The following is a 12,538-nucleotide window of genomic DNA, read 5'->3' as shown; positions in this document are numbered from 1 at the left end:
AGATTAAAAAAAAAATTTTTTTTCGGAAAAATTGTAACAGGAGACTTTTGCATCATTTTCTGTCAATTACGTGTAGAAACTGATTAGTCGTTTACCAGGAAGGATGAAGATTGTAACACGGATCACGTCCAGAAAGAGAGCTGGATCCATGATTTGTTTTAATCAACTTTATCAGGACACAGAGAGCAGCTGTTTGAGGTAGACAAGTTTATGGGTTGTTATCCAGGTCACATTGGATCTCTACATTGAATAAAATTAGCTAAACTTTATATTTATGTTTTTATCTCGTATGCAGACTTTATCAAGAAACTTTAAACTCTCTTTTATTCCTGAATGATTTCATCTTTACGCTGAGAAGTCTTCACTGGGTATTTTCTTCTCCGCTCTCACAGTGTTGGGTTTCCCAGAAACTGTAACTGTTTAGCTTTTGCTGTGCAAGTTTGACTTTCTAGGAAACACTTCCCATTTTCCTGAGAAGAGCTACGGAAGCCAGCCCTCTGAGAAGGAAAAAAAAACCCTCCCTGCACGTTTTCTCCCATGTCTGCATTCCAGAGGTGTCGAATGAAAACACTGGAATATACTGCTGCAGATTCAAACGCTTCATCTGCCACATGTGCTGCTTTAAGCCACGTAGGATATCAGGCCAGAGAGAAAAGACTTCCAGCGTGGAGCAATGAAGAAAAAAGATGAGACAATAATACATCTAGTTTCTGGAGAGCTGTATAAGAACATGGACGGATGCATAACCTCCACATTTCATGCAGTACTTTAATTTTGCACACATTTTCTACTAAGTGAAATGAGCAGAAAAATTTAATTGAAATAAACATTTTCTGTCAGTAAACTGATAGACTGTTGAAGTGAACCCCATTTAAAATCTATTTCTACACAGTTTCAGGTTTGTGTGAAGAATGAAGTTCTCCTAATGAACTCAAACAGCTCCACGAAGAGCAAATGGGATCTAATTAAATGCACCACACATGTATCAACCATATGACTACATCTGCTTATCTTGTCCTATATTCAGGAATGCAAATAGTATATACAGGGCTTCACTTTTTCCATATTTTATGTTAGAGCATCATTCTAAAATTGAGTAAATGGAATTTTTCCTAAAAAAATCTATACCTCATGATTACAGTAGAAATGTTTCCCTTTTTTTTTTGTAAATTCAGTTAAGCAAGCAAATATTCACAGCCTTTGCTACAAAGCTCAAAATTGAGCTCAGGTGCATCTTCTTTCCACTGATCATACTTTTAAGATGTTTCTATGGCTTAATTGGTAAATTTGGTTAATTTGATAGGAGTTTGGAAGGTGCACGCCTGTCTATATAAAGTTCCATAGGTGATACTGCATGTCAGAGCACAAACCAAACGTGAAGTCAGAGGAATTGTCGGAAAATCTCTGAGACAGGATTGCCCAGAGCCACAAATCTGAGAAAGCGTACAAAAATATTTCTGCTGCTTTGAAGGTCCCTGTGAGTACAGTGGCCTCCATCATCTGTAAATGGAAGAGATGAAAACCTGCTCCTGCGCTTTTGACCTCAGACAACAATTCATTTTTTTACAGGGCAATGACCCTAAACACAAAGCAAAGGTATGAAAGAAGTGGCTTCAGGTCCCTGAGCGGCCCACGTAGAGCCTGGACTTGAATCTGATTGCATATCGCCATAGAGATCTAAAAATCTCTGTGAATCGATGCTCCCCATCCAAACTGATGGAGTTCGAAAGGAGCTGCAAAGAGGAATGGGCAAAACTGCTTAAAAATGAGTGTGAAAAAGATTGTGGAACCATATTAAAAAGACTTCAAGCTGTAATTCCAAAGGTTCCACAACATATCATTGAGCAAAAGCTGTGAATACTTACGTACATGTGATGTCTTACTTTTTTCATTTGAATAACATAACAGATTTTATGCTTATGTCTTAAACCATATTTGGTTTCATTCATAAAAACATTTTTGGAGCTTGATGACAAATAGAGGAGCTAAAACTGCTGGTTAGCAATACAGTAGATCTTTTTTGTTGTAAAGTCACTTAAAGGAAAAGGGAAATTATGATGAGAGAGCTTGATGCATTGATGTTTAGCTTAAAACAAATAAACTGTTCAGTCTTCAAAAAAGAGAAGAAGAGAAATTCCATAATAAATAGACTCATTTATTTATGTACAACAAATCTTTAAAGTGTACAAAGTCTAAAAAGTAACATTTTATCAAAAAACAAACACCAAAGACCAAATATGTACATTTATGAACATCATATTTACACTCTGCTTTTAGTCAGTGAAGGTAAAAGTACTTTCTGTACAGCTTCATGAGAACCTTTCACAACCTAAAAGCCTGTGACCAGTGATTAACCCACACTGAACTAACCAGCATCTGGTAAGTGTACCTTCACCATATAACACCATCCCTCACACAACTCACTGTAAACAGGTTGACACACTGAGTCCAAAAGCATCAACACAAAAACTTGAACAAAATTTGTCATTACAAAGGCACACGTTTGTTAGCAAGGCAACTATAAAGCTCAAAGAGCCTGTATTAAAAAAAACAAAAAACATGATGGGCCACATGGCTTCCCTTAGAAAGGAACGCTGGTTTAAGGCAAACGGAGACTCAGGTCCTTCGGGAGGTTGTAAATACACACGTGCAACAGACATTAGACACACATAGTCACGTGTTTCTATCAGAGCCTTTTGATCCGTGAGGAATGTGCTGAACCCCCTGAAGGAGCCCAGGGAGGGAAAATTTAAAGTTTGCCCTCCATCATCGAACAGACAGATGATCACAAATCAGGACAACAGCTGAAAACGTGTTGGGAGAAATCGACAGGCAGCTGCTGGAGAGCTCTGTCTTGCGACCATGCGGTGTTTTCTAAAGGCCATCACGGATGATACACGACTATCAGACCAATCGACACTGGTAAACTGGTATAGTTCACTTTAAATCCAAACTGTTTTGGTTTCATTTTATTGATTTCTATGAAAGAGAACTAAAATCGCCATGTGTTGTTGTGATGTGTAATATTAAGTTACTAACTCTTTTATTAAAGAGCTAGCTGCCTTGTCTGGATCCTCTCTTGTCCTTTAGGTAGCCAAAGGTACCCTGTTGGTAGCTTTAGCTTAGAGTAGCCATGACTATTGATAACATGAACAGGAATAAAACTTCTTTTTTTAAAAACTGTGATATTTACAACACTTTTTGTGAATTCTACCCTTCTTGGCTAGACAAAATTTAGTTATCAGTTGGTTTAGATGAGTTCACTCGAACCATATAAAGACATCTGCATCTCAGTTTGGAAAACAAAAACACGTCATCTGTGTTTGATGATTTGCTGAGAATTGATTATCGAAAAAACAAAAAACAAAACGTGCAATCTGAAAACCATCACACCCTGTTTTTCCCCCGTAGAGCACCTGGTCTGTCAGGATATAGTGGTTCAAGGCTTGAGTGATTGTGGCTTTGACTTCCTTAGCTTTGTGCAAAAGGATGTCTAGTATAGGTAGTTCATCATCAAGGCTCTTCTTTCCACTCTGTCCGATGATTTTCAGTTTTCAACAAAGGCCGGATTGTCCGCTTCTTCATCCAAGCTCACCATTTGTCTCTGACAGGACAGCAAATCAATGGATGTCAGACAAAGACCGTACAACAACATACATAAAAAGAGAGGAAACAGGCATCACTAATCAACACTGATTTATCTCTACTCACTTTAGGGTAGGAGTACCCATCATCAGGGCTGTTGCTCCTCCAGATGTGCACCTGGTCCTCCGTTGTCTTCTGATAGACGGGGTTGTCGAAGTGAATGGTGTTGGTGTTCTTCAGCCTGTAGTTCCTCCACAGCAACAAGCCACCAACAACCACCAGGCAGATGATGGCTACGTGAGCACCACATGGTATGGAGGAAGACACATAGACAGAGATGAAACATGATGGCCGATGCTGCAATTATTTCATATTATGTTGGTATTTTTTCCTGTATGCAAGCAACAAAGCAACTCACCCAGAGGTAAGACGATACAGAGAGCCAAAGGAGTGGTGTTGCCGGGGTCGTGTATGACTGCAACAAATCCATGATGGAAGTCTAAAAGAAACGTTAACACAGCGATATCATACACCGACCTGCATTCTAAGCATTGTATATGTCACTGCTGAGGGAAATCCAATCTAGAAAAGGCGTTTGATTGTACATTTTGGACAAAAAATACACAGATCAAAGTTCGTGTTCTTTTTGTGAGGTGATTAGGAATTTTTTGAGATTCACACAAATAACACTATAAAAAATTAAAAAAACCCAATTTAAACTAAACTTGGCGAAGGTATGGGGCGTGGCTCAGGAAATAATCTGTTACACTCTGGACAGAATGGATTGATTCCTTAGGCATTCCAGCATTTTTCCTATTTAAGCAAGAAAATGGTTGACCCAGTTTCTGCAAGATTTTATCGAAAAGTGGGGCATCTGTAGGAAAAACATGTGTAGGCTCGTTCGAGAGGTATGCGTTCTGCTGAGCGCCAGTCTAGATTTGTTCTTTTTTGCCCAAAAGGCGTATAATTTATTTTATATCACTGATGGATGGTTTTACCAAAACAAGCTAGTCTTAATAATGTGCTATTAAAATATTGATATTACTGATGTATGACAATGCAGTTTAGCCATGATTTACTAAAACATACAAAATGAGCATTCTACTTAAACTCGCCTGGAGAGGTGGTTGAGGCCTCAGTGGTGGTCTGGGGAGTTTCAGGCCGCGCAGTCCGGGTAGACGAGACCCTTGGTCTGGGTGTGGAGGTCGGAGCAGGGGGTTTGGTGGTGGGTGGAACTGGCTTGGTCACACTGCTTGTGATTAGGAATGGTGTGGAGGTGAGGACCCGAGGTTTTGCTGTGGTGCTTGGTGACGGTGGTGGCTGATGGGTTGTGCTGGAAACCGGAACCTGAGGCTGCTCACGAGTTGGAGGTGCTGGTTCAGCTGGAGGGGTATGAAAAGAGGAGGAGTGAGAGGACTGCTGGAGTGCTTGACACGGTTCTACAGTATGTCTTATTGCTATCCAGTACCTACCAGGTACACATGACCTCATATCCCTGGCTAGCGTCATGTTGTCCGCACAAACACAGGTATATTTGGGGGGATGTCTTCCCACTTGAGGAGCTCCCAGACACATGAATTCACAAGCAGATATCTGGCACCAGTCTCTGCCTGCAATCGAAAAGCAGATGACATTTTAATTTAATTTCACTGTTTTACATGTTCTCAGTGGGGTCATATGGAGGTGATATGCCATTCACTTTGCTTTGAGAATACTGTCTTGTCTGTATGCTAAATTTAAGCTAATGATCCAGACAAGTCAGAGAGCAGTTAGCGTAGTTTAGCTGAACTGGAAAAAGCATTCTCATATGTGTCCATATATGATCCACCCAAAGGCGTATTGGAATCTCACTCATTAGCTAAAAAAAACCCCAAAACTTTTTCTGCTTTATTTGATTTATTCAGTATTCTGGACAGTATGTGAAAGTTTTCTTACCTGCAGGTTGTTTCAGGTTATGGTAAACAAGAATGTCCTCTGGTGATGACAGGTGCTCAACAACTGGTGTGATGTCATGGCCTGTCAGTCTGTTTGCACTGAAGATGGCGCTATTGCCGACGTCCGTCCAGAAAACTTTTTCCTAGAAGCAAAAAAAACCCCACAGTTTAAATATTGATGCGACTCTGAACAGTAGTATCAGTGGGGACAACCTCTGTTTACGCATGCAGCCAGAGATTCATAGAAGCTCGTATTTGGGAGGCTCTGGGTTTATGTGTAACGGAGCTTATCAGGTGATGAACATCTACCTCAAACAAAGTGAGTCCCAGTGGGTGAGCCAGTCTGTGTTCGTCTATGATGAGGGTGCGCCGGCCCCCACCTTGCACGTCGATACTGGAGAGGGTGTGCAGCTTGGAGTCCACCCAGTACAGCCGCTGGCTCAACAGGTCTGGGGAGAAAACAGAATAGGGATCAGTCAACATGACACAGGAACCCCTGGTTTCACACACACATGCATCAAACAGCTCAAAACCAGAGAGACATGAAGTCGAGTGTTTACCAAGTGTAATCCCATTCGGCCACACTATGTTGTCAGTAACCAGAGCGTTGCGGTCTCCTCCGTTAAGACCTCCCTTCTCAATCTTTGCAGGATTCCCCCAATCAGTCCAGTAAACAAAGCTGAGAAGACAAATTCAATATGTTTAAAAAAAAATTGTGATCTTAAATCTCAGAGTCTACGATGTATCTGGTTTATTCCTAGTGTTTAATCTTACTTGCTGTGGGGATCGACCACAATAGCACGGGGTTTGGATAAGTCTTGATAGAAAAGAGTTTTGCGGCGGCTCCCATCAGCGGTTACCACGGAGATGGTGCGGCGAATGCCGTCAGTCCAGTACAGGTTACCGTGGATCCAGTCGAAAGCGATGCCTTCAGGGGCATTGATATTGATGTTGATGATCGTGTTGTGATGAGCGGGGTCTTCTGCCATGTCCATCGGTGCTCTGGGGTAAAAGTGGAGAAGAGTAAGCAGGAGTAAAGGGACCCAAAAGTTTGTTTTTATTTTTATTTATTCTTGCTTACCTGTAGATCTTCTTCAGAGAGATGTCTGACCAGTAGATCTCTTTGGTGGCCATGTTCATGTCGAGAGCGACAGCGTTCTTCAGACGGGGGATCACTCTGGTGTAGTCGCTTTTATCCAGAGACATTCTTCTGACTTCATGGCGGTTGGTGAAGAAAAGGTACGCTATTGTACCTACAAAATCAGAGTTGTGTATGTATGTTATATGAAATAGCTCATAAAAGTAAAGTCTCACTAGAATCAGTGTTAATGCTAAGAGAACAAATAAGACAAGCCGATATTTACCGATGGCCTTGCAGGCTTTGGTAGCCGGGTCGACTTGGTAGCCCTCCTCACATTCGCATTTGTAGCTGCCTATGTGATTGATGCAGATTTGACTGCAGGTATCTGGGTCGGCACACTCATCAATATCTGTGACGAAGAAATATGACGACACATCAGAAATGATTCACTGCATGTTTCTGTTGCTTCCATCATATATTGTTCTGATTTTTGCCATAACAAGTGAGAACTAAGAGACATTCATGTGTTGTTGTTTTTTAAGAATTATTTCTGCACATAAGCATGTGAAGATGTTACCTTCACAGCGCTTGTTGTCAACCAGGTGAAAACCAGCAGGACACAGGCACTCGTAGCCGATCTTCAGGTCGTTGCAGGTATGTGAGCAGCCGCCGTTACTGAACAGGCACTCATTGAAGCCTGCAGTGCATAGAAAAAAAGGTTGGTTCTCTGGTAAATTATCGTTCTCAAGCTGCAGACTCCCTCATTAAATACCTAAAAGTAGGATTTAAGCAGAGAGTAATGAATGAGAGGTTTCTGCACTCACCACATTCCCTCAGAGGCTCATCTGTCCAATCCCTACAATCACGCTGCCTGTCACACACCTTCTCCATGCTAATGCATTCCCCGCTTTTGCACTTAAACCTGGTCGGGCCGTCACAGTGAGTTACTGTACATGAAAGGAGAACATAGAAAATACAGTTAGAGTCAAAGACAGAGTCTTTACAGTTTGATTTGGATCGGGAGTGCTACAGGTGGAAATTCCCACCGTTGATACAGCCCAGTTCATCGCTCATGTCGGTGCAGTCATACTGGTGGTTGCATTGGAGGCTGCCATGAATACAAGTGCCATCGCCGCATTCAAACTCATCAGGCCGGCAGGTGAGGCGAGCTTGAGGGACGTAACAGGTAAGAAATGTGAGTGATGGTGACTTAAATTGCACGACATCATGTTGTCACGATATTTCCAATCAAACTCACTGCAGTCAGCTTCATCTGATCGATCAAAGCAGTCGTATCCTCCGTCGCACTTCCAGGTGCCGTGAATGCACTCTCCATTGCGGCACCTGAACTCCAAGGATGTACACTCATGAGTGTGAGCCGGAAGAGGTCGCTGCGTGCCGCAGTTGCTGGGCCACTCGTCCGAGCCATCAGCGCAGTCGGTGTCTCCGTCACAGACCCACAGGCGGGGAACACAAACGGTGTTGTTGCACTGGAAGGATGCGGTGTTGCAAGTGGCAGGAGGGCAGGAGGCCTCGTCGCTGCCGTCGTCACAGTCGGAATCGTCGTCACACAGGAAAGAGGACGACACGCACTGGCCGTTCCTGCAGTTGAACTCGGTGTTTACATTGCAATGCCTTGGAGCTGAGAGAGGAGACAAAATAGGTTTGATAGAAATTAAACATCAGGAAGATTTTGGAGCAGAGAGGAGAGAGAGAGAGGACAAAAAGTACACTGAGAGGAGACAGATGTGTGGAAATCTTGAGGCTAACTCATCTTACCACAGTCTTCTTCATCAGCTCCGTTCTCACAGTCAGCTTTTCCATCACAGCGCCACGTGCTCGGTACACACTGTTTGAGGCGGTCGCCGCAGCTGAACTCAGTCGGTCGACACGTTTTGGCCACTGGAAAAGAAATAAACAAAGAACGGTAAGCAATCCGTCTTCGCCATCAGAGCGATTATAGGTTGGTGATGCATGCAGAGCAATAACAAAACCGTTCTCTTGTCAGGCGACATGATACTCACTGCAGGCAGCAGGAAGTTCATCGGTGCCGTCTCCACAGTCATCGGTGCCGTCGCACACCCATCTGTTTGTCATGCATTTCCCGTTCCCACACTGGAACTGGTTGCTTCCACATGTTGTCAATGCGTCTATAACAGACATATATAAACTGTTCAGCTCAAACGATGATTGTTTCAGGTATGGAGAGCCAATAGAGGAAGGCTGCCCATAAACACAGACATGACTGTAAATTAGAAGGGGTGAAGTCACAGAATAATAATCCAGCAGAACTCGATTCAACTCAGCTCTCTAGTCCTGCTGGTATAACAGCACTAAAAGCTATTTTATAATGCTAACATCTTATTTTTTGTGCGAGCATGCGGTTCATCAGTAAAACAAAGTGCAGCTAACCTGAGAGGGACACTGACAAATATTTATGGGATCACCAAACTTGGATTCATCCCATGGGGAACATGAAAACCAGTAATAAATTTAAAAGTGTTAGCAAGAAGTTAGGCGATCATTAAATCCAGTGGGAATCATCGTCGCGGGACAAGAGATGTCTGTGAACATTTGTTGGTGATCCATCAAACAGTTGTTGAGTCATTTCAGTCAGAACTAAAGAAACATCTCTGTGTTCAGGATATCACATGTATTTTTTTTTAAATGGGTTGCTTTCAATGTTCTTTTCTCTTTCTTCAATCTGTTTTATTCTACTATGGTGAGGGTAGCGTCCTCACTAATGGTAAAAACTGTGTTAAAAAATTGCCAGAAGCAAAAAAAAGAAGAAGGTTGGGACATAATGACATTGGCTTGACACCACACATATATGAGCAAACGTGCACATGCTTGTTTGTACTTGTTTGAACACGTCAAGTAATGTTTAAACAGCCACACTGCATGTATGTAAGCAGAGCCCTGCTTTTATCAGGCATTATCAGAGAGCTGCTGATAGGCAAGGTCATTGTCACAACTGAAATAAAACTTAACAGTGTTTCCGGAGCCTGCTGACGCTAATGTATGTCTCTCTGACATCAGCCATCTTTAATAAATCTGCTTAACCAATTAAACAGAAAGCAGTGGTTAAAAAATACTTAAGAAGGACAGCAGTTACTGAAAACGTAGTGGAGGCCATTCCTCCCTTTGGCCCCGGGGCTCCAGAAACCTAGATGGCCACCTGTTTCTGGAAGGGGCAGAAGAAAGTCTTGTAGCTTCCTAATGGGCTGGTATACTGAGAGATTTGCTTTTAACCATGGATTAAATATTCATGAGTAGGTATTTATTTTTCATAAGCTTGTGACCTATAAGAAAAGGGTAACGACACAGCATAAATCATGTACGGTCACGTTCTGGAATAGGAAGATTCAAACATCTGGTGCCGTCGATCATGGCTGATTTTTCAGTTGGTGACATCTGTGTTATGGCTGTGAAAAGAATTTATGACTTCACCATAAAGGATGTCCTTGAGGGTAAAACAAACTAAATGAGTGTAAAACACTCAGATGGTTCAGGTGAGGTTGACTTTGAACGTTCCCTGAATGCAACTGTGAGTAGGAGTCACAACAACACGGTGGAAGTTTTCAATGTATAGATAACATCTCGTGATTCATTACCTCAAGAAATATTCGTTGGGAATATTTATTTACTTAATGAGTTTAAAGTTCAGTTCAGACCTTGTTATTCAAACTGGGCCTAATGCCAGTGTTATTGATTAATTACAAGCAAATCAATGTTCGTGAAATAATAAATGTGCTTGTGTTTGGTGCGTATTGTGTGATGTGGTGTGTTTAATTGATTGTCCATGAGGTGAGTGGACCGATCAGGACACAACTCCTACATCAATCATCTGTACCTTGGCCAGCAACAATTATATTTCATGACCCAAATAAAATCTCTCTGTTCAAACATGGACCGGAGACACAAATATTTTCTGGACATGGGGTGCAGCCTCTTTTACTGGTGTGAATTGGTGAGGACCAGTTCCAACATGTTTTTGGGCTTCTGGTAACCAACATGCCGGGAACAGGTTTGATAGTGTCTTCCCATCAGAATGAGTAGTGAGACCAAATCTAAAAGGCGTGCAAGATGTTTACACTGGCGCTCCATTCATTTCCACAACGTGGGCATTGGAGGTGATGAGAGAAATATGCAAACAGGCAGGGTATTGCATCATGTGGGGAGAACCTCTCTGCGCACTTTGACTGCTGGCGAAACCCAAATTGATCCAAAAGTCTAAAGCGAATGGCGCCACTTCCCATTTTTATGAATGGCTTGACAAAAAAACCGGCTTTTTCAGAATCCCCGCTTGATATGTTTGCAGAGCGCAGACGCGCTGCTCACACCTCATTGGTGGAGTCATTGTGCCGCAAGCAGAGCGCCAGTCAATGAAAAAGCGCAAAACATGCATCTCCGTGCAGAAACCGGCAATGATAAGACAGATAGAAAAGTAAAAGTGGAAACTGAGAGAGAGTAAAGAATGATTTACAAACCGTTCATTCACAGGGAAACGTGAGATCAGCGGTGAAAAAAACAAAAACGCACAGAAATTTGACCTACATTCTGAGGATAATTGCTCCCTCCCCCCACTCACCTTGCATCCGGTGCTATCAGAGGAGTGGGCAATTTAAACCCACACAACTAACAATTTAAATGAATTAAAAATGTTGTTAAATATATATAATGTTGGACAACATTAATTTGAGGCGCAGCACTTCTTTTTTTTCTTGGAGAAACGAATCAAGCACAGATTTAATTAATGACATAATTGATCAAGTTAAAGCAAAGTGTTGTACTTACTCGTCGGAACTAGGCAGCAGATGATGAACAACAACGACGGCAGTATCATGTTTTTTCGGCCGTCCTGGAGGATTTATGGACGCTGAAGCTGTCAGGTCTTTTATTCTAACTGTCAGGGACTCGACTAATGTCAGACTCTGAATCAGAGGCAGCAAAGGTTCGAGTTGATGCTCCAAGATTAGTCTCTGCTGTAGGATGTGAGGAGGGATGCTCTGCACACTGTAATGTTTGACAACATCAGACCCATTTCAATGTGGTCCACGGGTGGGTGGACCCGAGTGGGGCCCCAGAGGAGGAGGGCGGGATCTGGAGTGGTGTGATTTCTGAGGCGCACAGCCTCAACAATTGGGAGGAGGAGCTGCTTGGGATGATTTTACTATGAATTTAACCCTTTCGGGCAAGACATGCGTGGAATTTGTATACGTACACGGACTTTTGATTCTCTGAACTTTAGCTGTGATTCATGCATATTTCTCCTGAGGACCATACAAGGGAGCATGAACTCAGAACAGACTTGATGAACGGGGTGTGTAGATGAAGTTACTGCAGAAGTTTGAGCAACAGTAACCTCAATTATACATGATAGGGTTTTGTGTTTTTTTTGGGATACCAGGACTGCCACATGACAAGCATTCATTCTACAGAACAACAGTGGTTTCTAATATTAATAATGGTGTCAGTAATTAATAATAAATTATGAATAGGTCATTCAGATTACGCTGCAGGTTTCTGGTCCGTGGAGGAATCTGGATTAGTCATAGGGAAGCCACCCTCAGATATACCATGTAAACTGTGCAACAAAAGAAGACAGTTACAAATTTTTTGCAGGGTCCATCAGATAGTTGACAATGAGATTTAGAGGAGCAGCCGAGATGAAATAAAACTAGAGACATAACCTTGACCTGAGCAGAGCAGAGGCAGCACCACATACTGTAGTTCAGCCACTGAATCGATAATCCAGATGTTTCCTGTCAACATACGTCATGCAAGATTCCCCGGAACAGTGGCACTCGTTCAAAAACACAGAGCTCTAGTACATCAGGTTGATCACTGCGGTGAGTTTAATGACCCTGTTCCTGTCATAGAAAGAGTCACCCATTCAGATAACATGAACCACCTACAGATAATCTATTTTATTGTG

General features: G+C 42.3%; 1 protein-coding gene across 1 annotated transcript; it reads right to left on the bottom strand.

Moving 5' to 3' along the window:
• Positions 1-2,134: 2,134 nt before the first annotated feature.
• Positions 2,135-11,609, bottom strand: ldlra (low density lipoprotein receptor a). Its single transcript, XM_068336170.1, has 18 exons — positions 11,398-11,609; positions 8,625-8,750; positions 8,380-8,502; positions 7,859-8,242; positions 7,647-7,769; positions 7,425-7,547; positions 7,178-7,297; positions 6,884-7,009; positions 6,601-6,772; positions 6,294-6,521; positions 6,080-6,198; positions 5,829-5,968; positions 5,521-5,662; positions 5,058-5,195; positions 4,701-4,967; positions 4,004-4,084; positions 3,712-3,878; positions 2,135-3,604 (listed from the first exon to the last, which is right to left on the bottom strand). The coding sequence occupies exons 1-18, from the start codon at positions 11,444-11,446 to the stop codon at positions 3,548-3,550; spliced, it is 2,685 nt and encodes an 894-aa protein (XP_068192271.1). The 5' UTR covers positions 11,447-11,609; the 3' UTR covers positions 2,135-3,547.
• Between the last annotated feature and the right edge of the window lie 929 nt (positions 11,610-12,538).

Source organism: Antennarius striatus, chromosome 16, assembly GCF_040054535.1.
Source record: "Antennarius striatus isolate MH-2024 chromosome 16, ASM4005453v1, whole genome shotgun sequence".
NCBI lineage: Eukaryota > Metazoa > Chordata > Actinopteri > Lophiiformes > Antennariidae > Antennarius > Antennarius striatus.
This window is presented reverse-complemented; position numbering and strand designations above follow the sequence as displayed.

Excerpts from the sequence above, each read along its gene's own strand:
- ldlra (XM_068336170.1), bottom strand. The coding sequence starts at position 11,446 with ATGATACTGCCGTCGTTGTTGTTCATCATCTGCTGCCTAGTTCCGACG. Across the intron at positions 7,298-7,424 it reads TGAGCCTCTGAGGGAATGTG|GCTTCAATGAGTGCCTGTTC; the intron begins GTGAGTGCAGAA and ends TATGCACTGCAG. Across the intron at positions 6,522-6,600 it reads TCTCTGAAGAAGATCTACAG|AGCACCGATGGACATGGCAG; the intron begins GTAAGCAAGAAT and ends CTTTTACCCCAG.